The 17,782-nt window shown below is 38.7% G+C and overlaps 1 protein-coding gene across 11 annotated transcripts in view; it reads right to left on the bottom strand.

Annotated features, from left to right (window-relative positions):
* The window catches only part of PPFIBP1 (PPFIA binding protein 1), a 210,613-nt gene that overhangs the window by 6,472 nt on the left and 186,359 nt on the right, over window positions 1–17,782 (bottom strand). For 7 of the 11 annotated variants that reach the window (XM_049882696.1, XM_049882697.1, XM_049882698.1 and 4 more), the window contains 12 exons: window positions 17,120–17,235; window positions 15,599–15,655; window positions 14,053–14,113; window positions 13,664–13,693; window positions 11,604–11,775; window positions 11,082–11,114; window positions 7,157–7,307; window positions 6,716–6,844; window positions 5,087–5,237; window positions 4,298–4,409; window positions 4,097–4,185; window positions 534–656 (listed from right to left, as the gene is read on the bottom strand). In XM_049882696.1, coding sequence (XP_049738653.1) covers window positions 534–656; window positions 4,097–4,185; window positions 4,298–4,409; window positions 5,087–5,237; window positions 6,716–6,844; window positions 7,157–7,307; window positions 11,082–11,114; window positions 11,604–11,775; window positions 13,664–13,693; window positions 14,053–14,113; window positions 15,599–15,655; window positions 17,120–17,235 — 1,224 coding nt within the window. The remainder of the gene's footprint in view (window positions 1–533; window positions 657–4,096; window positions 4,186–4,297; window positions 4,410–5,086; window positions 5,238–6,715; window positions 6,845–7,156; window positions 7,308–11,081; window positions 11,115–11,603; window positions 11,776–13,663; window positions 13,694–14,052; window positions 14,114–15,598; window positions 15,656–17,119; window positions 17,236–17,782) is intronic. The other 4 variants (XM_049882703.1, XM_049882694.1, XM_049882704.1 and 1 more) reach the window with 1 other exon arrangement.

Below are 17,782 nucleotides of genomic sequence, written 5' to 3'. Positions count from 1 at the left end.
AGCTTCCATTGTCAACTATAGAATTCCAACTATTACACCCGCATGTTCTTTAAACAATCCACCCCATAGAGCAAAGTTACTGGATATCCTACTAAATGTTCAGAGCAAGGGTTAAAAGTGTTTGCTAATTTGAATTCTCTTTTAAAGAACTTATGTCACAGCCTTCCAAGCTTTTTTACACATTAACAAAGCATTGCTTTACTAAAAGACCAAACCAACTGAGGAGAGGAAGTCTTAAATCTGTGGCTTAAGAAGGCCAGGAAAAAAAAAAAAAAATACAACCAAGAAAATTTAAGAAGCACATGAGAAGAAAACAACCCTTGGCCTTAGTTATACAGGTAGAACCATCATAGGGAAAAAGGAAGGAATACGGGAAAACAAAGCCTAAGAAGTAAATGAGGATGGATTTGAGGATCGGAGGAATCAGAAACTTTTCCTCTGGACTCCAAGACTAAATGGGTCTGTCTTTTGCACACATGGAGAGCTGCGTGCATGGAAAGGGCATGCTTGTGAACCTCAATCCAAAATGCTACCTCATCAGACGGCCGTCTCCGTAGACAATTTGGCTCAAAGTTGTTTATCCTCAGGACCTGGATTGCCCTTTTGATGCTAAGATGGTGTAGCACACTCACGACCTTCAAAGACAGTAAGTCATCCTGCAACAAAGAACAAAAGGAGGAGCTCGCTGTGCTGGTCTACAGCGGGGGGGACCTTCTCAGGGAAATCTGGAGTAAAAGTAGAAGAGCCCCTCTACCAATATGCCCCAAGGGCTTGTCAGTGTAATCCTTTTTTCTGCACCAAACAAAATCCTCCTTAGCGCCCCAAGACATAATAGAACTAAAACCAATGATGTTCCAACCAAAGAAGACTTCCACCTGTTTCTCTCTAGGTCAGACACGTTGAGGTAGGATTGTGGAACCCCAAGGCTCTCAGAAACACAGTTTGAAAAGCACTAGCTGAGTCACTACAAAAGGTGATCTGCTTTGGTTTGATTTGACAAGCAGATACTCAAGGGCACAATTAAGGGCAGAGGCCAAACTATCCTCTCTTTGTCCCTTCAGCAGGTTTTAGCAGTTAGCTAAAAGTGACATTCACTGATGATCAAGTGGATTTTCTGAACTAAGGCACATCACAGTGTTGGGGAAATGAGAAGAATGTTGTTGTTGTTATATTATCTCCCTGGCCTCAGAAAGTCCCTAGTTCTAGATTATTATGCTTTATCAACCAACCATTGTGAACAAGTTTAGAAAAACTGTGGCAATCAGTAGTGAGCTTTGGTGAAAGTTAAGGAGAAAAGATAAATGAAGGAATAAGAAGTATCAACACCAATCAACTCCCTCAAGGAAAAACTCAACAGTCTGGCTACTGGGAACATTTTCAAACAACCAAACACACCACAACAAATTATTTTAGAAGAAGTTGATTTTAGAGGCAATGTTAAGATAAGCACCAAACTACTTCAAACACACCCAGCAAGTAAACAAGGAAACATCCATGTTCCCCACCCCGCTAACATCCATGTGAGGCACACCTTACTGATAACATTTCTTGTGAAGAAAAGAAAGAAGAAAAAATTAAATCTGCTACAGAAATATTTTTAAAGTAAAAATATTAAGTCAGTTTAAACCCTTAAGGCTGCTAACTAAGCAAAAATTATTTCCCGAATTTTTACTGGATTAATTTCTTGAAGGCAGTGTCTTGTGTTAAATTAGAAAAGGCATTTAACATATTTTAATCTAAGATTGAGACACTCACTCAAGACATTTCAGTATAGGCCCTTTTCATCCAACTAAAGTCTATCAGAGATTAAAAAAAATCTAAATACATAATGCTAACGATCTAAAATAAAATGTTAATTATGCTTTGAAATCTTCAGTTTGAGGTGTTGTTTTAAATCAAAGCAGACTTTTTCTCTCCTTTTTTCCTTAGCAAATGGCTATACCAAGTACTCTTTTTTTAAATTGTGTTTTAAGTGAAAGTTTACAAATCAAGTCAGTTTCTCATACAAAGGCTTATACACACTTTGCTACGTTCTCCTAGCTGCTCTCCCCCTCTTGAGACAGCACACTCCTCCTCTCCACCCTGTATTCCCCATGCTCATTCAACCAGCTCCTGTTTCCCTCTGCCTTCTCATCTTGCCTCCAGACAGGAGCTGCCCACATAGTCTTATGTGCTGCTTGAGCCAAGAAGCTCACTTCTCACCAGTACCATTTTCTGTCTTATAGTCTAGTCCAATCCCTCAAAGCAGACTTTTTGGGATTTTTTTTTTTAACTTTTCATTTTTATTAATTTTAGATTTATAGAAGAGTTATAAAGACAGTGTACACTCCTCTGTTGAAGAGGAATCTGCAGAAATTATTAAAGATCATCTAGCAAACAGAAGTAAAAGACAACACAGACCAATTTACAGCATGAGTGAGAAATGGCTTTGTTTGGTGTATAATACTTTAAAGCATCAGTATTAAACTTGTTTTGTTTTTAAGAAATACAGAAAATAGATTGCTGGAAACATTTACTAAAAAAAAATACAGAGAGTCCCTATATACCTTTGTCCCAGCTTTCCCTAATGTTAACATCTTATATACCATAATACATTCATCAAAACGAAGAAATTAATATAGACAACAATACGATTAACTACAGACTTTATTAAGATTTCATGAGTTTTCTCACTAAGGTCCTTTTTCTGTTCTAGGATCCTGTCTAGGATACCAAATTAAAATAGACTTTTTTGTGACTTAGGACTTCTGGGATCAAATTTTCCAAGGTAATTTACTCTGTTAGAGTCATGAAAGTTATACACATGCATCTTGTGACTTTTAAGCCTTACTTACTCACAGCTAGGTAGGCAAGCAAATATTTACTGAATGTGTTCCAGCCAAGTAGTGAGCTACTCTGACAGAGATCTAGAGACAGACAGCCTGGGTTTAAATGCTCCATCACTTTCCAACTGTGGAACCTTGGCTAAGTTATCCAATCTCCCAATTCCTTAGTTTTCTTACCTAAAAAATGGGAATAATAATTGTACTAACTCAAAGGGTTGCTGAGGACTGAGCATTAATTTGAGCAAAGTGTTTAGAAGAACATCTGGGACTTGGTAATTATGCAACATATGGCATATATTAACTATTATATGCAGGTTTATACAATGTGCCCACCAAGGTAAGGGCTTTGATTCAAAAAGAAAGAGAAAAGAAAAAAAAAAAATTCCATGAGTTAAACTCCAAATTTCTTTAATATTGAAAAATCCCTGTTTAAATTAGTCTTTGGAAACTTTCTATTAAAAAAAGAAGGTGCTTGTAGTAGTTAAATTCATTGCCTAGCTCACAAAAGGCCATTTAGGCAAAAGTATATTAAGTAGGATATTAATTGTACTAGGGAATCCAGAACAAACTTCTCCTGGAATCCACCCGTTCCCACTGTGCCAAAGGTAGGAATTGTTCTTCGACCCACGGCAGAAAGGCTAGATGTGCAATAACGAAGGGACCAGAGAGAAAATCTACCCTTTGCCTCTTCTCCTTTACCCCAGTGAATCCTGCATCAGCAGAACTGGGCTGAAATGAGAAAGGTGAGAGGGTTTCAGGGAGCAGATGACCAAAGTGGAAGAGAAGGGAAAACAGAGAAGAAAAGTCCCTATGGAATGTCAGGTCAAAAGTGTAGCCTTTTCTGGATGCTCTTGTATACAGGAATGCGTAACTTAGAAACTGCCAGAGCTTCAAAATTCTTCATTCTCTACATTCTTCTTTTTAAACGTCTTTATGAGATATAATTCACATACCATAAAATTTACCCATTTAAAGGGTATACATCTACATTCTTCAATATGTATAAAATCAACTTCCTGAATAGCTTAGTTTAAATTAGGCTTCGGTTAGCTGAAATTGGGTTTTCAAACTCTCCCAAAGTTGCTGCCATCACTAAATCCTCCAAGTCTCACTTTGTTCAAGTTAATGAGAAATACTCCCTCCCCTCTATGCCTGCTAAAGTAGCACCTTCAAATGCTCATAGAATCATTGTGAAAACCCTGTACTTAGCTTACTCTGTTATTTCTGAGAAAACACGTGACTACCCCAAGCCCCAGGCGTGAATTACTTACGACAGTCATGTAATGCAGCATTCGGCCATCTACCCGTCCTTCATCAAACTGAGTCTTATACTGGGGTAGACCAATATCATCCAACCATCCTAAAGCAGAGAAATCAGGGTTGTTACTACGTCTCAGAAAACTTGATCATGCAATTAAAAGAGAAATGGAGGTAATATTTATTATTATTTTTTATGAATAAAACCCTCTTACTAGTGACCCAGTTGAAATCCAGCTTTCCATGATTTGTTTCTTCTTCAGAGCCCAAGGCTTGTAGTGCCAGCTGGAGTTTCTTTCGATGAAGTGAATGCTTGATTCCAAGTTCCTGGAAGAATAAACAGAAACATTTATTTTATAATTCTGTCAATATGGGCTGGATGCCACTGGCAAAGGATGCAAGTTCTCCCAAAATGAAGCTGGCATTAAACGCCCAGTAATTACATTTAATCAGAAATACTAACTCGGGCTAGTTAAAGTGTTACTGGACAAAAGGCCTTTAGAAAACCGAGAGAACTGCAATTAGTTTACCAGTGTGGTAGGTACTCCCTCTGCGAAGCAGAAAGTATAGTATGCATAACAGGAATTCTATTTTTTATTTTGTACAAAACGTTAAATAATTGGGAAGAAGAGACTCTGGATGTAAAATGTACAGTTCTTTTTTTTTCCCCCCTTTTGCAAAGTGAAGTTGAATTACATATATTACATTGAGAAGATGGGCCAATAATAAAGCTACAAAATGATTTTGAGAAATATGAATTTAAGGCTATACCACTACTTTTTATTAAAAATGCCCAGTGACTTAACCCCATAAGGTATCATCAAGACTAGGTGCTTCCTTTTCAGTCCATGAGATAAAACAAACATGGGGTAGGAAATCCAAACTTTTTCAAAAGTACTTGTTGCCTTTACCCACTTTACTTTCTGGAATAATACAGTAAACCATATATTCATATTCTCTTTCTCTTGGTGTCCATTTTCTAAACAAAATAGACAAGCAGTTACCTTCTCTAGATCTTGCTGAGAAGCCTGCAAAAGTGTTTGACCAGATGCAATCCAGTGCTTGCCAGAATTCAGGTAGGACCCCAAGCCCTGTTCCACGAGCCAATTGCAAACCTGTTCCTTGGTCCATTTGGCAAATGGCATATCCAAGTCACTACAGGAGAATGAACAATTATAAGAAAAACAATTCAAAGTCAATCATCAATAGATATCAGTCATTATCATTCAACAGATACAGAAATTCTCCAGTAATACACATTTGACCATGAAAAGCTTAATATTTACTACATATTTGGAGGAGGAAGTGGTAGTAGGGTTGAAAGTTACCTTTTAAAACCATACTCTTTATTTCACACAAAACCACAAAAAACTCAATGTGTTCTATAGAAAAAGGGCAAATTGAATCAACACATGTCATTGTCCTAATTTCAACCAATATTTTCTGAAGACTGGATTTCTAAACAGAAACAGACCGAAAGAAACTCGGCTCTAACGTGAAATAACTTTATGAAAATAATGATTTCTCTACAGACTGTACTCAGTGAGATGAGAGCAATATGCCATCACTGGGTGTAGGAAAGAACAACCGAAAAGCAAATTTCTGTTTTATTTTACTTGGACAAACAAATAATGTTCCTGTTTTGTTTTTTTTTAAAGTGGAGATGAATAGAGATTTTTTTTTTTTAATAGCATAAGAAGTTCCTTTACTGTGTACAAAGAGAACATATGGTAAATGAGACGGCTTGGTATTTGAAGAAGGCCAAAGACAGTTTCCTCCTTGTTGAAAACTACATTCAGTGTTCCACCTATGTGGGAGGGACTATGTTTAAAAGACTTATTTTCTTTTTTTTTTAGTTTCATTATCACTTTTAAAAGATTCGGTATCAATGCCTTGTACTGTATGTTTGCCAACCTCACCCTTTTATGCTCAGTAGGTTGGTGCAGTAGTTCTAAAAAAACACTACACTTCGCTAAGCGTGTAGACAAAGTTCTCAGAGTCTTAAAGAGAAAAAACATTACATTACATAGTCTTGATATCCTTGGGAATTTTGATAAAGTGCTTTAAGTGCTTTTACAGACTCCATGAACATCTAATATTTATTGAATACTTATTATTTGCCAGGTACTTGATACATATTAACTCATTTAATCTTTATAATCACTTTTGGGGATAAGTATTTATTATGATGAGAAAACTGGGGGACAGAGTATGGAAGTAGTTGCTCACAGTCTCCCAGCTTGTAGGAAGTGCTAAGGCCAAAATCAAATCCAAGCAGTCTGACTCTAGAACCTATAATCTTAATCACTACACTATCTGATCTCTCTAAAGATAAGCTTTAGAGTACTTACATTTTCCAGTAAAAATTTAAGTCCAAGAAACTTTCTGATACAGTTGTTGTTGAATCTTTAGTTTTGGCTTTTCACCTAGCTCACACAACTCTCATCTTTTATATAGCTGTTCATCAACCATTGCCAAATTGCACCGCTATAAAGATGATGGCCCCTTTCACTAGGCATGGCAGTAAGCAATGACTTTGATTGTTGAACCCAGGAGTGATCCTAACATTGTGGGTGCTCATAAAGCCTCAACATGCAAAGATGCAAAAGCCCATTAAGTTTGGCTGCCCTTACCTGTTAGTTTGTCCCAAATCTCGAGACCAACCCAACCGAGGCCCTGCAGTTGCTCTTGTGCCTCCTCTCTTAAATTCAGGTTCAGACATGTCATCTGGATTGAATGTGGTTGACTGACTTCTTCTAAGTCTGAACAGAAGACACAATACACATTGCCATATGTTGTATCTGAGGAGGTCTTAGACTTTAGATTTAAATCATACCATTTTTAATTGATGTATATGTTCCTCTACATATGCCATTTATATAGGCATTTCAATTTAAACTTTAACGAAGATCCAATGAGTTAATGAATCCCAAGTCACAGTCTTCCTTCCATAAAAAGCACACAGAAGCCTTACAATTTTGTGCTCCAGTTCAGTCAATTTTCTATTTATCCCTCCTCTGTACTGAAGCAAGGTATTATACAAGGACACTCCTCTTGTTCATTGTTTTACTGACCTTCCAAAGAGTTTCATGATACCTCTGGATTTCTTTTTGGAATCTGGAGATGCTGGAGATATCTGGAAGGGACTGGTGCCCTGTGAATCTTTTGGCTGAGAAGATATGCCAGCCAGATCTACGTGCTCTGTCGTCTCCTTTTCTGTTTCAGCTATTCCAAGAACAGAGTAAAGCCTTGATGAATTTAAAAATGTGAGATGAAAACATCTAGATATTAACCTGTTTGGTTATACCAACTTTTAAGCATTCCTCTTCTTTTGGTCATAAATCAGTGGTTTACAAAGAGTACCTGGCAAATAGGGACCCCTGGTGGCACAGTGGTTAAGTGCTCAGCTGCTAACTGAAAGGTCAGCAGTTCAAACCCAACAGCCGCTCCACAGGAGAAAGATATGGCAATCTGCTTCCATAAAGATCACAGCCTTCCGGAGCAAGCGCGGGGGTCTGGGGAACATGGTCTGTGGGGACTTCTAAGTCAATTGGCAAAATAATTCTATTATGAAATCATTCTGCATCCCACTTTGAAATGTGGCGTCTGGGGTCTTAAATGCTAACAAGCGGCCATCTAAGATGCAGCAATTGGTCTCAACCCACCTGGAGCAAAGGAAAATGAAGAACACCAAGGCCACATGACAACTAAGAGCCCAGGAGACAGAAAGGGCCACATGAACCAGAGACCTACATCATCCTGAGACCAGAAGAACTAGTTGGTGCCCGGACACAATCGATGACTGCCCTGACAGGGAGCACAGCAGAGGACCCCTGAGGGAGCAGGAGATCAGTGGGATACAGACCCCAAATTCTCATAAAAAGACCAAACTTAATGGTCTGACTGAGACTGGAGGAATCCCGGCGGCCATGCTCCCCAGACCTTCAGTTGACACAGGACAGGAACCATCCCCGAAGACAACTCATCAGAAATGAAAGGGACTGGTCAGCGGGTGGGAGAGAGACGCTGATGAAGAGTGAGCTAATTATATCAGGTGGACACTTGAGAGTGTGTTGGCAACTCTTGTCTGGAGGGGGGATGGGAGGATAGAGAGAGAGGGAAGCAGGCAAAATTGTCAAGAAAGGAGAGACTGAAAGGGCTGACTCAAGAGGGGGAGAGCAAGTGGGAGTAGGGAGTGAGATGTATGTAAACTTATATGTGACAGACTGATTGGATTTGTAAACGTTCACTTGAAGCTTAATAAAAGTTATTAAAAAAAAAAAAAAGATCACAGCCTTGGAAACCCTATGGGGCAGTTCTATTGTGCCCTATAGGGTCACTACAAGTTGGAATGGACTCGATGGCAGTGAGTTTTTATTAAGCGGGACCTGCAAATATTAAAAATAGAACACAAATGTATGTTCTATTCTACAGTCTATTCTACTGTGTGTAAAGTTGATTAACCTACAAATTAAAGCCACTTTGAGAATATGAATCAGTGCTGTGCTATGACTGTCATATTCTTTTCTGGGGCAATTGGAATGCATAATGAAATTATTCTCAATCTTGCTGTAGCACTAGGTAACATTGACTCTGCCTCTGGATGCCACAGAGTGATTCCAACTCTGGCAACCCTACATGACAGAGTAGAACTGCTCCACAGGGTTTCCTAGGCTGTAATTTTTAAAAAATTAATTAATTTATTTATTGTGGTTTAAGTGAAAGTTTACAAATCGAGATAGTATCTCATACAAAAACTTATACACACCTTGTTATGTACCCCTAGCTCCTCTCCCCCTAATGTGTCAGCACAGTCCTCCTCTCTACCCTGTATTCTCCATGTCCATTCAACCACCTCCTGTCCCCCTCTTCTTTCTCATCTCGCCTCCAGACAGGAGTTGCCCACATAGTCTCATGTGTCTACTTGAGCCAAGAAGCTCACTCCTCAGCAGTATCATTATCTATCTTACAGTGGAAGTCCAATCCCTGTAAGAAGAGTTGGCTTGGGGAATGATTCCAGTCTTGGGCTAACAAAGGGTCCGGGGATGATGACCTCCAGGGTCCCTCTATTTTCAGTCAGACCACTAAGCCTAGGCTGCAATTTTTATGGAAGCACATTGCCAAGTCTTTTCTCTTGCAGAGCAGCTGGTAGATTCAGACTGCTGACCTTTTGGTTAGTAGCCGGGTGCTTAACCATTGCACCACCAGGGCTCCTTGACTATCTCCTGTATCCATGACACTCTCCTAGAACTCTCATGATAGCTTCTTCTTCGCTGTAGTACCTTTGTCTTTTCTTCCTCCTCCATTCCACTCCGCTGCCCTTTAAGCTCCTCCCAAGATTCCGTTCCAAGCTCTCTCTGCAGGATCTCTTGACAAGCTCACCCATTCTAAGTTCACCACTAAATGATGGCTTCACCAATTCACAAGCAGGTGCCATGAAAGTCTTGGGCCTAATCTCTCTCCCAGCCTCAGTATCTGAATGTCTGTACATACTCCCAGTGCAATGTACCAGGTACATCTTGGACTCAAAAAAGCCATTCAACTTCCCTGAAGCCTTCTTCTCTCTCAAATCTTACTTAACACTTCATTAATATTTTATTTAATATTTCATAATACCAATATTCTCCCTGTAACTTCAGTTCAAACTCTTATCATTTTCCTTTCTCTCCCTTGGCATTTACGTCAAGTCAGTTACCAAGTTCTGGCAATTTCTTTATTCAAGAAATTTACCCCAACCTGTTAAGTCTTAGGCGCTGAGAGAAAAATGAGTTGGATGTGTGTAAGTTTTTCTTTTGATATAAAATTAGTGCCTGCCGATTTTGCCTTACACAAATAACATCTACTTTTGCCACCCCTGGAACTCCAAGCATTAGCTATTTTAGTTATTTTAGCCGTCCCTAGTGAACGATCCCAAACTAGCAAACACAAGTGCTACTGTTTGCTCAATATGATATTTTACATTTTATAAAGGACAGAAAAAATTGCACAAAAATCACAGGAAGTGTTTTAGCAAGATAAAAAAGTTGCAGAGGCTGGCTTTTCTATGAAGCAGAGCTGTGATTATAGGTTATAGTAAGCAGCATTTGCCTCTTAGCATTGATGATACGTTTCTCCTAAGAAAGATGCAAAAACATTTGAAAATCGTTGTCTGAGTAGATCTGCTTATTTTATTCATCCCATGTTCCCTTTAGATATTTAAGACTCTGACAAGAAAGACAGCACCCTTGCTGACTCAGGTGAATAAAATTCATGGATGTTTATACAAAGTAATAAAATTTACTGGGGAAATCCAAAGAAACCTTTCCATTTAAAACTTACAGCTATGATGGGTAAGGGTATCCCTGAAAATGCTGTTGAGCCCACCCTCACTTTAAAAGCATTCAATCTTGTTTTTCTTTTTTATTTTCAGGATTTTTAGGTTTTGTTTTTATAGTACCCTACCCTTTAAAGGGTAAAAGTGAGCTTCCTCTCCACTAAAATCACTCTGGGACTTAAGGAGGGCCTTTCCTCTCTCATTTAACTTAGTATCGACTCCTCAGATAACACGTACAGTTTCCTCTGATGTCACTAAACGTTACCTCCATCTTCAGAGCAACGAGATGTCATTCCCCTAAGAGAAGTAAGTCTATAAAAAACATGACGTGAAGAAGGGATTGCAAGGACCTGGGAGTTAGTGTGTGACAATATGGGCTTCAAGGGTGAAAGAGCTGGAATTTACAATGCCAGGGCATTGCTGCCCTTTACTCCTCTCAGGGCTGCTGCTAGGCACATCTCAGACCCACTCACAAAGCCTCACTAGCATTGGTTAAAACAGTGGAAGCAAAGGATCGACAGAGAGTCCCTTTCAGCAGATGGTGGAAGGAACAAACACTCTTGGTAAGAAACCGCATTTTCTGATGACTGCCAGCTGGCTTTCTAGAGATCACAGATGCCAAGAGCAAGGGTTAGCTTGGTTCAGAGCACAGCGCTGAGGAAGACTGGCATGCAGGGGTACGATACCTAAGGTGGGTGCACTGGCACTTCGTTTACGATCTTCAGATATTCCAACAATGCACACAATCACACGCAGCCCAATGGAGAGAACACAAGGGAATGACAAAATGAAACACAGATCAAACTCCTACTCACAAAATACACACAGTGGAGGAAAGGCACGCACCACACGGTGCCTCTGACATCACACACAGACTTCATTAGGATGTCAATATGGGGTTAATTTATCCACCATCAAAACAGACAGGAAACTGTGTACAATGAAGTCAAAGAGAATTGTTGTTTTAGCTCTTTCCACTAAATTTACACTATAGAACAGAGCAGGGTGAGAGTCTATGTTCACAGAACAGTCTATATTCAACAATGGCTTAAGTCCATTGGAGCACTTTTTGCTAACTTTCCCCTTGAGTCATTCACCTCCATTTCTGAGAAACAGAAATGTATAAATAGACGAATAAGGGAAGGGAACAGATTGATCTTTTCCTCATTCTGAAAGAATTAAGGCAAAGGCATCTTGGTCATACGTACCCAAGTTTGGTGCACTTGCCGTCCTCTTGTTACTTTTTATTTTAAAAAAGCCCCGGCCAAAGGAAGATCTGGCTTTTCGAGTGCCGAATGGGTTATCATCCACGGAGGCATCATGTCCTGGAGCTTTGGGAGGCAGGCTCCTTAACGTGTTGCTTTCTCCTGGAGCTTTATTCTGCGAGATAAATCATAATGATGACAAACAGCACTAAAACCCATAATCAGCAGTACATGCCAGGCTCAACACTAAATATGTTTATATACAGGATTTCACTTAAAAGAATAACTAAACTAACACATTGATTGTCCATATCAAATAACTGTTCAAAGTCAAAAAAGTTAACTGTGAAAGTCACTTAAAAAATAACAACATGTTCATCACTAATCTATAATAAATGTGTTTGGGGCTTCAGATATTTAGGATAGAGACAGAAAGTCTCAAATTTTATTTGCCGCATTCCTCAAACAACGTGGGGACAAGATATCACATGCATAACAAGAAGAGCAGATTTCTTACTTTTCTAACAGTTATGACATAAACCAAACCAAACCTGTTGCTGTCAAGTCGATTCCAATTGCCTATGATATAGTTCACATTCCTTATAAAGTATATACAGTAATAGAAGCTTAATATAATATAATGAAGGCAAAATCAGTAACTATTTAAAATAGCTTTTGTTTCTTTTTTATATATATATAGATTCTGGGATATATTCGTATCTTGCCCGCAAGTAACCAACCATGGGTCGCCAATTTCCAAAGACTGTGATACATTCAAACAAACCCTTAACGTTAAAACTTAACTATGTATAGTTAAATTTTTCTTTGTTGCTTCAGAAGTCACTTTAGATCTCTGCAGCATTTCCAGGTCTTTATCAAGAAGTTCAATTGTGATTAAAGCATGCTTCAAATGCTGCCTATTTTGAGCTTTTCAGTTACTCAGAATTGGCAATTATAGTAACATTCTGTGTTGTATTGTTTTAGTATGACACAAAGCTCCTTTTGTTTGTATGTTCTCATTTCTCTAATACTTCTTGCTCTCTGTTTCTTTTGGGCGGAGGTGTAAAGAAAGGCCAAGGGATACAGGCTTTTAAGGTGGCTATTTTACTCTGTATATCTACTGTCATAGGAACTAAAAGTTTATATACACCACAATTTAGTGGTTCTATTATCTATGCCTAAACCCTGACGTCAAAATCATTTAACCATGTACGGAACTGGCAAGACAAAGTGAACAGAGGATGGTTTCACTTACAGCTGTGGCCGCTGACAGTGCTTTGCCAGTTATAGCCGCATTATGACTTAGGCACTAGGCGCCAATAGTCCAGAGATCATATCTGGAAGTGGCCTGTCTACCAACTATAAACTTTACAAGGCTAACAATACAAAATTAGGGTAGAGAAGAATGAGAACACCTGTTGATGATGGCTTAAAAATACCAAAATGTTCACTTTAATGGACAGGGGTTGTATAAAATAAACTGCTCGTAATCTAAGAAGGTTTTTTTTTTTTTTGAAGGCTAAGCAAGGTCCCATGCCACCTGTCTGCCAGTTTGCCATACTGTAGTGGCTCATGTCTTGCCATGTTGCTAAAAGCTATGCCACCAGTATTTCAAACACCAGCAGGGTCACCCATGTCAGAACGGTTTCAGCAGAGTTTCCAGAGGATAAGACGAACTAGGCTATCTACTTCTGAAAATCAGTCAATAAAAGCCTTATGGATCACAGCAGACTACTGTCCAATACAGTGGTGGAAGATAAGCCCCCTAGGTTAAGAGGTACTCAAAATACACAGTGATCACAGCAATGGACTCAAGCATTCCAATGACCATGAAGGTGGCACAAGACCAGGAAACATTTTGTTCTGTTTTATGTAAGGTCACCATGAGTTACAGCTGACTTGGTGGCAACTAACCACCACCAAGGAAGGCCAGTTGTGGGTATTAAGAACATAAATAGTGTGATTGAGAGATTTTTTTTTTTTTTTTAAGCTTTACTGAAGATACTTAAGCTATCTACCCATATTAAAAGTCTAAAACATTATTACATTGTAATAAAGATTACCTCTGATGGCTTCTGAATAGACTCTTTTTCCTGTTCAAAACAACAATAATAATATTTAAGGTTGCAGGAATCCTTCATATATTCAAAATGTGTCACACACAAGTCCATAAATTAAAAAAAATTTACATCTGCTTCTAAACTATAAAATTCCAGTTTCATTTCTTTTCTGCTATGTTATTAAAGTCTCCACTTTTGGTTTTACCCTTCTATATTTATATTTACCCATCATATTCATTCTTTTTAATATTTACCATTAACTACGGAATCTAATAATTTTGTTAGAGAAACCACAAATTCTTCTTAACAGTTTTATTTGCAAACTGGGAAAAGATGAAGGCCTGTAAATATTTTCTTTTCAGAGTAACAGACACAAAAAGCATAGAACCAACCCCATCTGATGTCTCCTTCTTTAGATTGCCCAGGCTGCTGGACTTTTGTAGACTTGAAGTTCTAAAAATAACAATAATAATAATTGGGATTAATAAAAAGTGACTCTGGTGCCACCATTTCTAAGTAGCATATGTTGAAAAGAAACTAAAATTGTGTGTGGGTTGAATCCTGGAAATAAAAGAAAATCTGGATTCAGTCAGTTGCGTGCTTAACTAAATTATACCATCTAGTTCTTTTTAAAAGCAGGGGTGGTTAACTGTCCTGCCAATAACTTTAAATGCCCTGCACATGTGAGAATAGTTGGACAAATACTTAGGACTCTCTCTGGGATGTCAGTATTTGAAAACAGACCAGTGTTTTCCACAGACTATCAATGCATCCTAAGTACGCACACATTTATACAAGAAACTTTATAATACGGATTATTTGTATCTAATCCTTCTAATTAGAATAAAAATCAAGAGTTTTTTCAATTCACAAAGGAATCAATTTTCTGAGTCTGGCAAAGCAATTCATTTCATAATTCTTATCAAAGCATATTAGAGGAATCTCTGTTGCTGCCCGTAATAACTCATTTGTTATCCTGGTGAAGGCAAAGTGAGGCTGTAAATACCTGGAGACCTTCTCTTTCATGTAATTAGCATTCAGTTATACAGAGCTAGTGTTACTACAAAACTGAAGGCAGGAATGTGTGATTAGCTGAGAGAGAGAGGAAAAGGAAACTAATATCTTTGGTCTATGAAATAAAAAAAAGAAATACAGGCACAGACTTTTTAAAGGCATTTCTCATGTATTTATGCATATGTAAGTTGTTAAAAGTAGTCAGCCACCAAATAAAGTAAAAGATAATGATGAGAAAAGAAAAGATCCCATCTTTTGAGTACTGCTCTGAAGATAGATCTTCCTAATTGCATCCAGACTTTAACTTAGATAAACATAGACATTAGGTCAGTTTATTAAATTGAAAATGCAAAAATATATTTCAGTCTTTCCAGTCATCACATCATATTCTGTAATTCTTTTCTACTAGATGCAAAATATAAGTCAGTATAAAAATTACATAAAAAGCACTGGGCTTCAAAGAAAAACCAATGAAGGAAGGCTAAAGCTTGGCATGGAATAATGATAACTAAGCAAGTACTGCCTTATAGTGGAGGCCCTGGGTGGTGCAAATGGTTAACATGCTCAGCTGCTAACCAAAAGGTTGGAGGTTTGAGTCTACCCAGAAGTACCTTGGAAGAGAGGCCTGGTGATCTCCTTCTGAAAAATCAGCTATTAAATACTTTACGGAGCAGAGTTCTACTCTGACACACATGGGGTTGCCATGAGTTGGAGTTCACTAGATGGCAAATGGTTTTATTTCTTTGTAAATTCCCAACTCCCTCCCACCCTCACCCCTGCCCCCACCCAATCATTAAAGCTGTATTAATTTACTCAGGCCTCAAAGTCATTCACTATTAATACTGGCTAGTGGATTGTTAGTATAACTGAGACCTCCTCTCAACTCCAAATCACATTTTTCACATTCAATAAAATATAACTTACAAAGAACTGTCACACAGTTGGGGTTCAACAGCAGTGCCAGGGATTATTTTTCCATCACTAAAATGTAAAAAAATATATATATATATGAATTACATGAATAAAAGTCCACATATATCCTGCGTGAAAAGAACCATTATAGTACAATAGATTGCTTTTGTGTGTCTTCTAATTCCCACTGAAGTGACTGGGACTGTGCAACTAGGGTAACTGGGGTCCTTCAAGGGGACTGGTCACTTTTGCCATCCTGCTGGGCTTAAAACGAGCCATCCCAGAGGCGGGAAGGAGAGGATCCCAGCACTACCAAGGAAAGAGGGTCAAGAGCGGAGCATGTCTGTTGGACCCAGGATGCCTGCACTGAGAAGCTCCTAGAACCAGAAAGAGAGGGAGCTTTAACACTGAAGACAGTGAGAAATGGTGGCAGAGAAACAGTGGTAGGAGAGACCAGCAGAAGACAATGTGGTGGGTCCTGGCTCACAGATCGAAAATGCCAAGTGTCTTTGGGCAAGAGGCTTGCTGGGGAGTAGGGTGCCTCTAGGCACTTGGTGGAGCTAGATTTGCTGACCCACGGAGCTAGAGGTGAGCACCTTCTGGCCAAGGCTTACTGGTGGAGTGGGGTGCCTCCGGGCACTCAGCCGCAGAGCTAAAAGAGCTTTTCAACACTTCCCTGAGCAGGGCAGAGGTCCACGGACAGGGAGAGGCATGCCTGCGAGGGTGGCTGAAAAGAGGCTGTCCTCGCAGAAGAACTATATCCTGAGTGCTCCTCAATCTGAATTGTAACCTGTTACTTCCCTAAAAAACCCCATAATCATGAGTATCGTCTGTGAGTTGTGTGTGATCACTGCAATGAATTATAGAACCCAGCAGAGAAGTAGAGACTGCTGTGGGAGAGACAGTTGGTGTCAGAGTTGGTAAAGATGGAGGTGAGGGGAGGCATATCTGACCTCTGCCTCATAGGAATCAGTCTTGGCTATTGATCTTGATTCTCCTTCCCCCTTGTGAAGTTAGAGGGGTCAGACATGCCCTCTATGCTATTTTTACAGTTGTTAAGAACAAAAATTGTACAAGGCAAGCTAATTCTCTTTTTTTGATATTTTGTTTTGCTTGACCTAAATGTAAGATTAGGCAATCAATTTGGGAATACACTGACAGGAAACTTCTATTTGCCTAAGAAGGAAATTCCATAGCTCTGTCCTGTCTCCTTCACAGCCATCTTCCACCGGACTATTACTAACCTGCTTACGACCCTTTGATGGATACCTAGGATATAAAATCCAAGTTCCTTAAAATCCTTCTCTAACCTGACCACTCCAACTCCCCAGCCTCATCCCCTGTTACTTTCTGCTTCACACCTTTTATTTTAATAATTTGTAATTGAATACAGTCCCCCTGATACATGTCTTGCTGTTTATTGCTCCTCTGGGTATAAACTGAATCTGTAAGTAAACGCAGTGCACCCTTTGTTTTTGGTTAGTCTGCTGTTTTGAGCATGTATTTTCCAATGTTAGGTCAAAAATGACATACTTCTCTTCAAATGAAGTCTCTAGTTTAGGAGGCAATTTTGCTTTTTCAGAAGTTTCCAAGGCTTTAGATGCTGGCAGCAATGAAGAGATCGAAACTTGTAAGATGCTGGTGTGGAACTGTAATATATAAGTACAAAAAGTCAAAACATCGATCAAAGAAAACGCAAGCCACAAAGTAACAAAAAATAAGACAATTAAAAATATCTATCAATAAAATTTCATACACCTGTATTCATAACTTTATTATATTCATAAATCAATTTCAGAATATAAATTTCTACATAGAAGTGTTAATCAGAGAAAACATTTTGGAGGAAGGTAATTTTTGAGCTTGGTTCTGAATAAACACACTGAATACTGTGACTAAGGCAATAAATACCACTAAGTAAGTTACAAGTTAACAACGGGCACTTCTATTCTGTCCTGTAGGGTTGCTATGAGTTGGCACCGACTCCTCAGCAATTTTTCTTTTTTTTTTAAGTTAATAGTAAATCCTAACAACTCAGTATTGTGATTTCTGTTTCAGTGACTGAGTAGTGGTTACATCATTGAACACCATGAAAGGCTATAAAGTGTAGGTCATGTTACCGTAAAACAGGAGACTAAATCACCATCAGCTTTTTTCAGTTTGAATCTTTATGATTAATCCTGTGCAATTTATATA

The sequence above is a fragment of the Elephas maximus genome, chromosome 4 (genome assembly GCF_024166365.1).
Source record: "Elephas maximus indicus isolate mEleMax1 chromosome 4, mEleMax1 primary haplotype, whole genome shotgun sequence".
Lineage (NCBI taxonomy): Eukaryota > Metazoa > Chordata > Mammalia > Proboscidea > Elephantidae > Elephas > Elephas maximus.
This window is presented reverse-complemented; position numbering and strand designations above follow the sequence as displayed.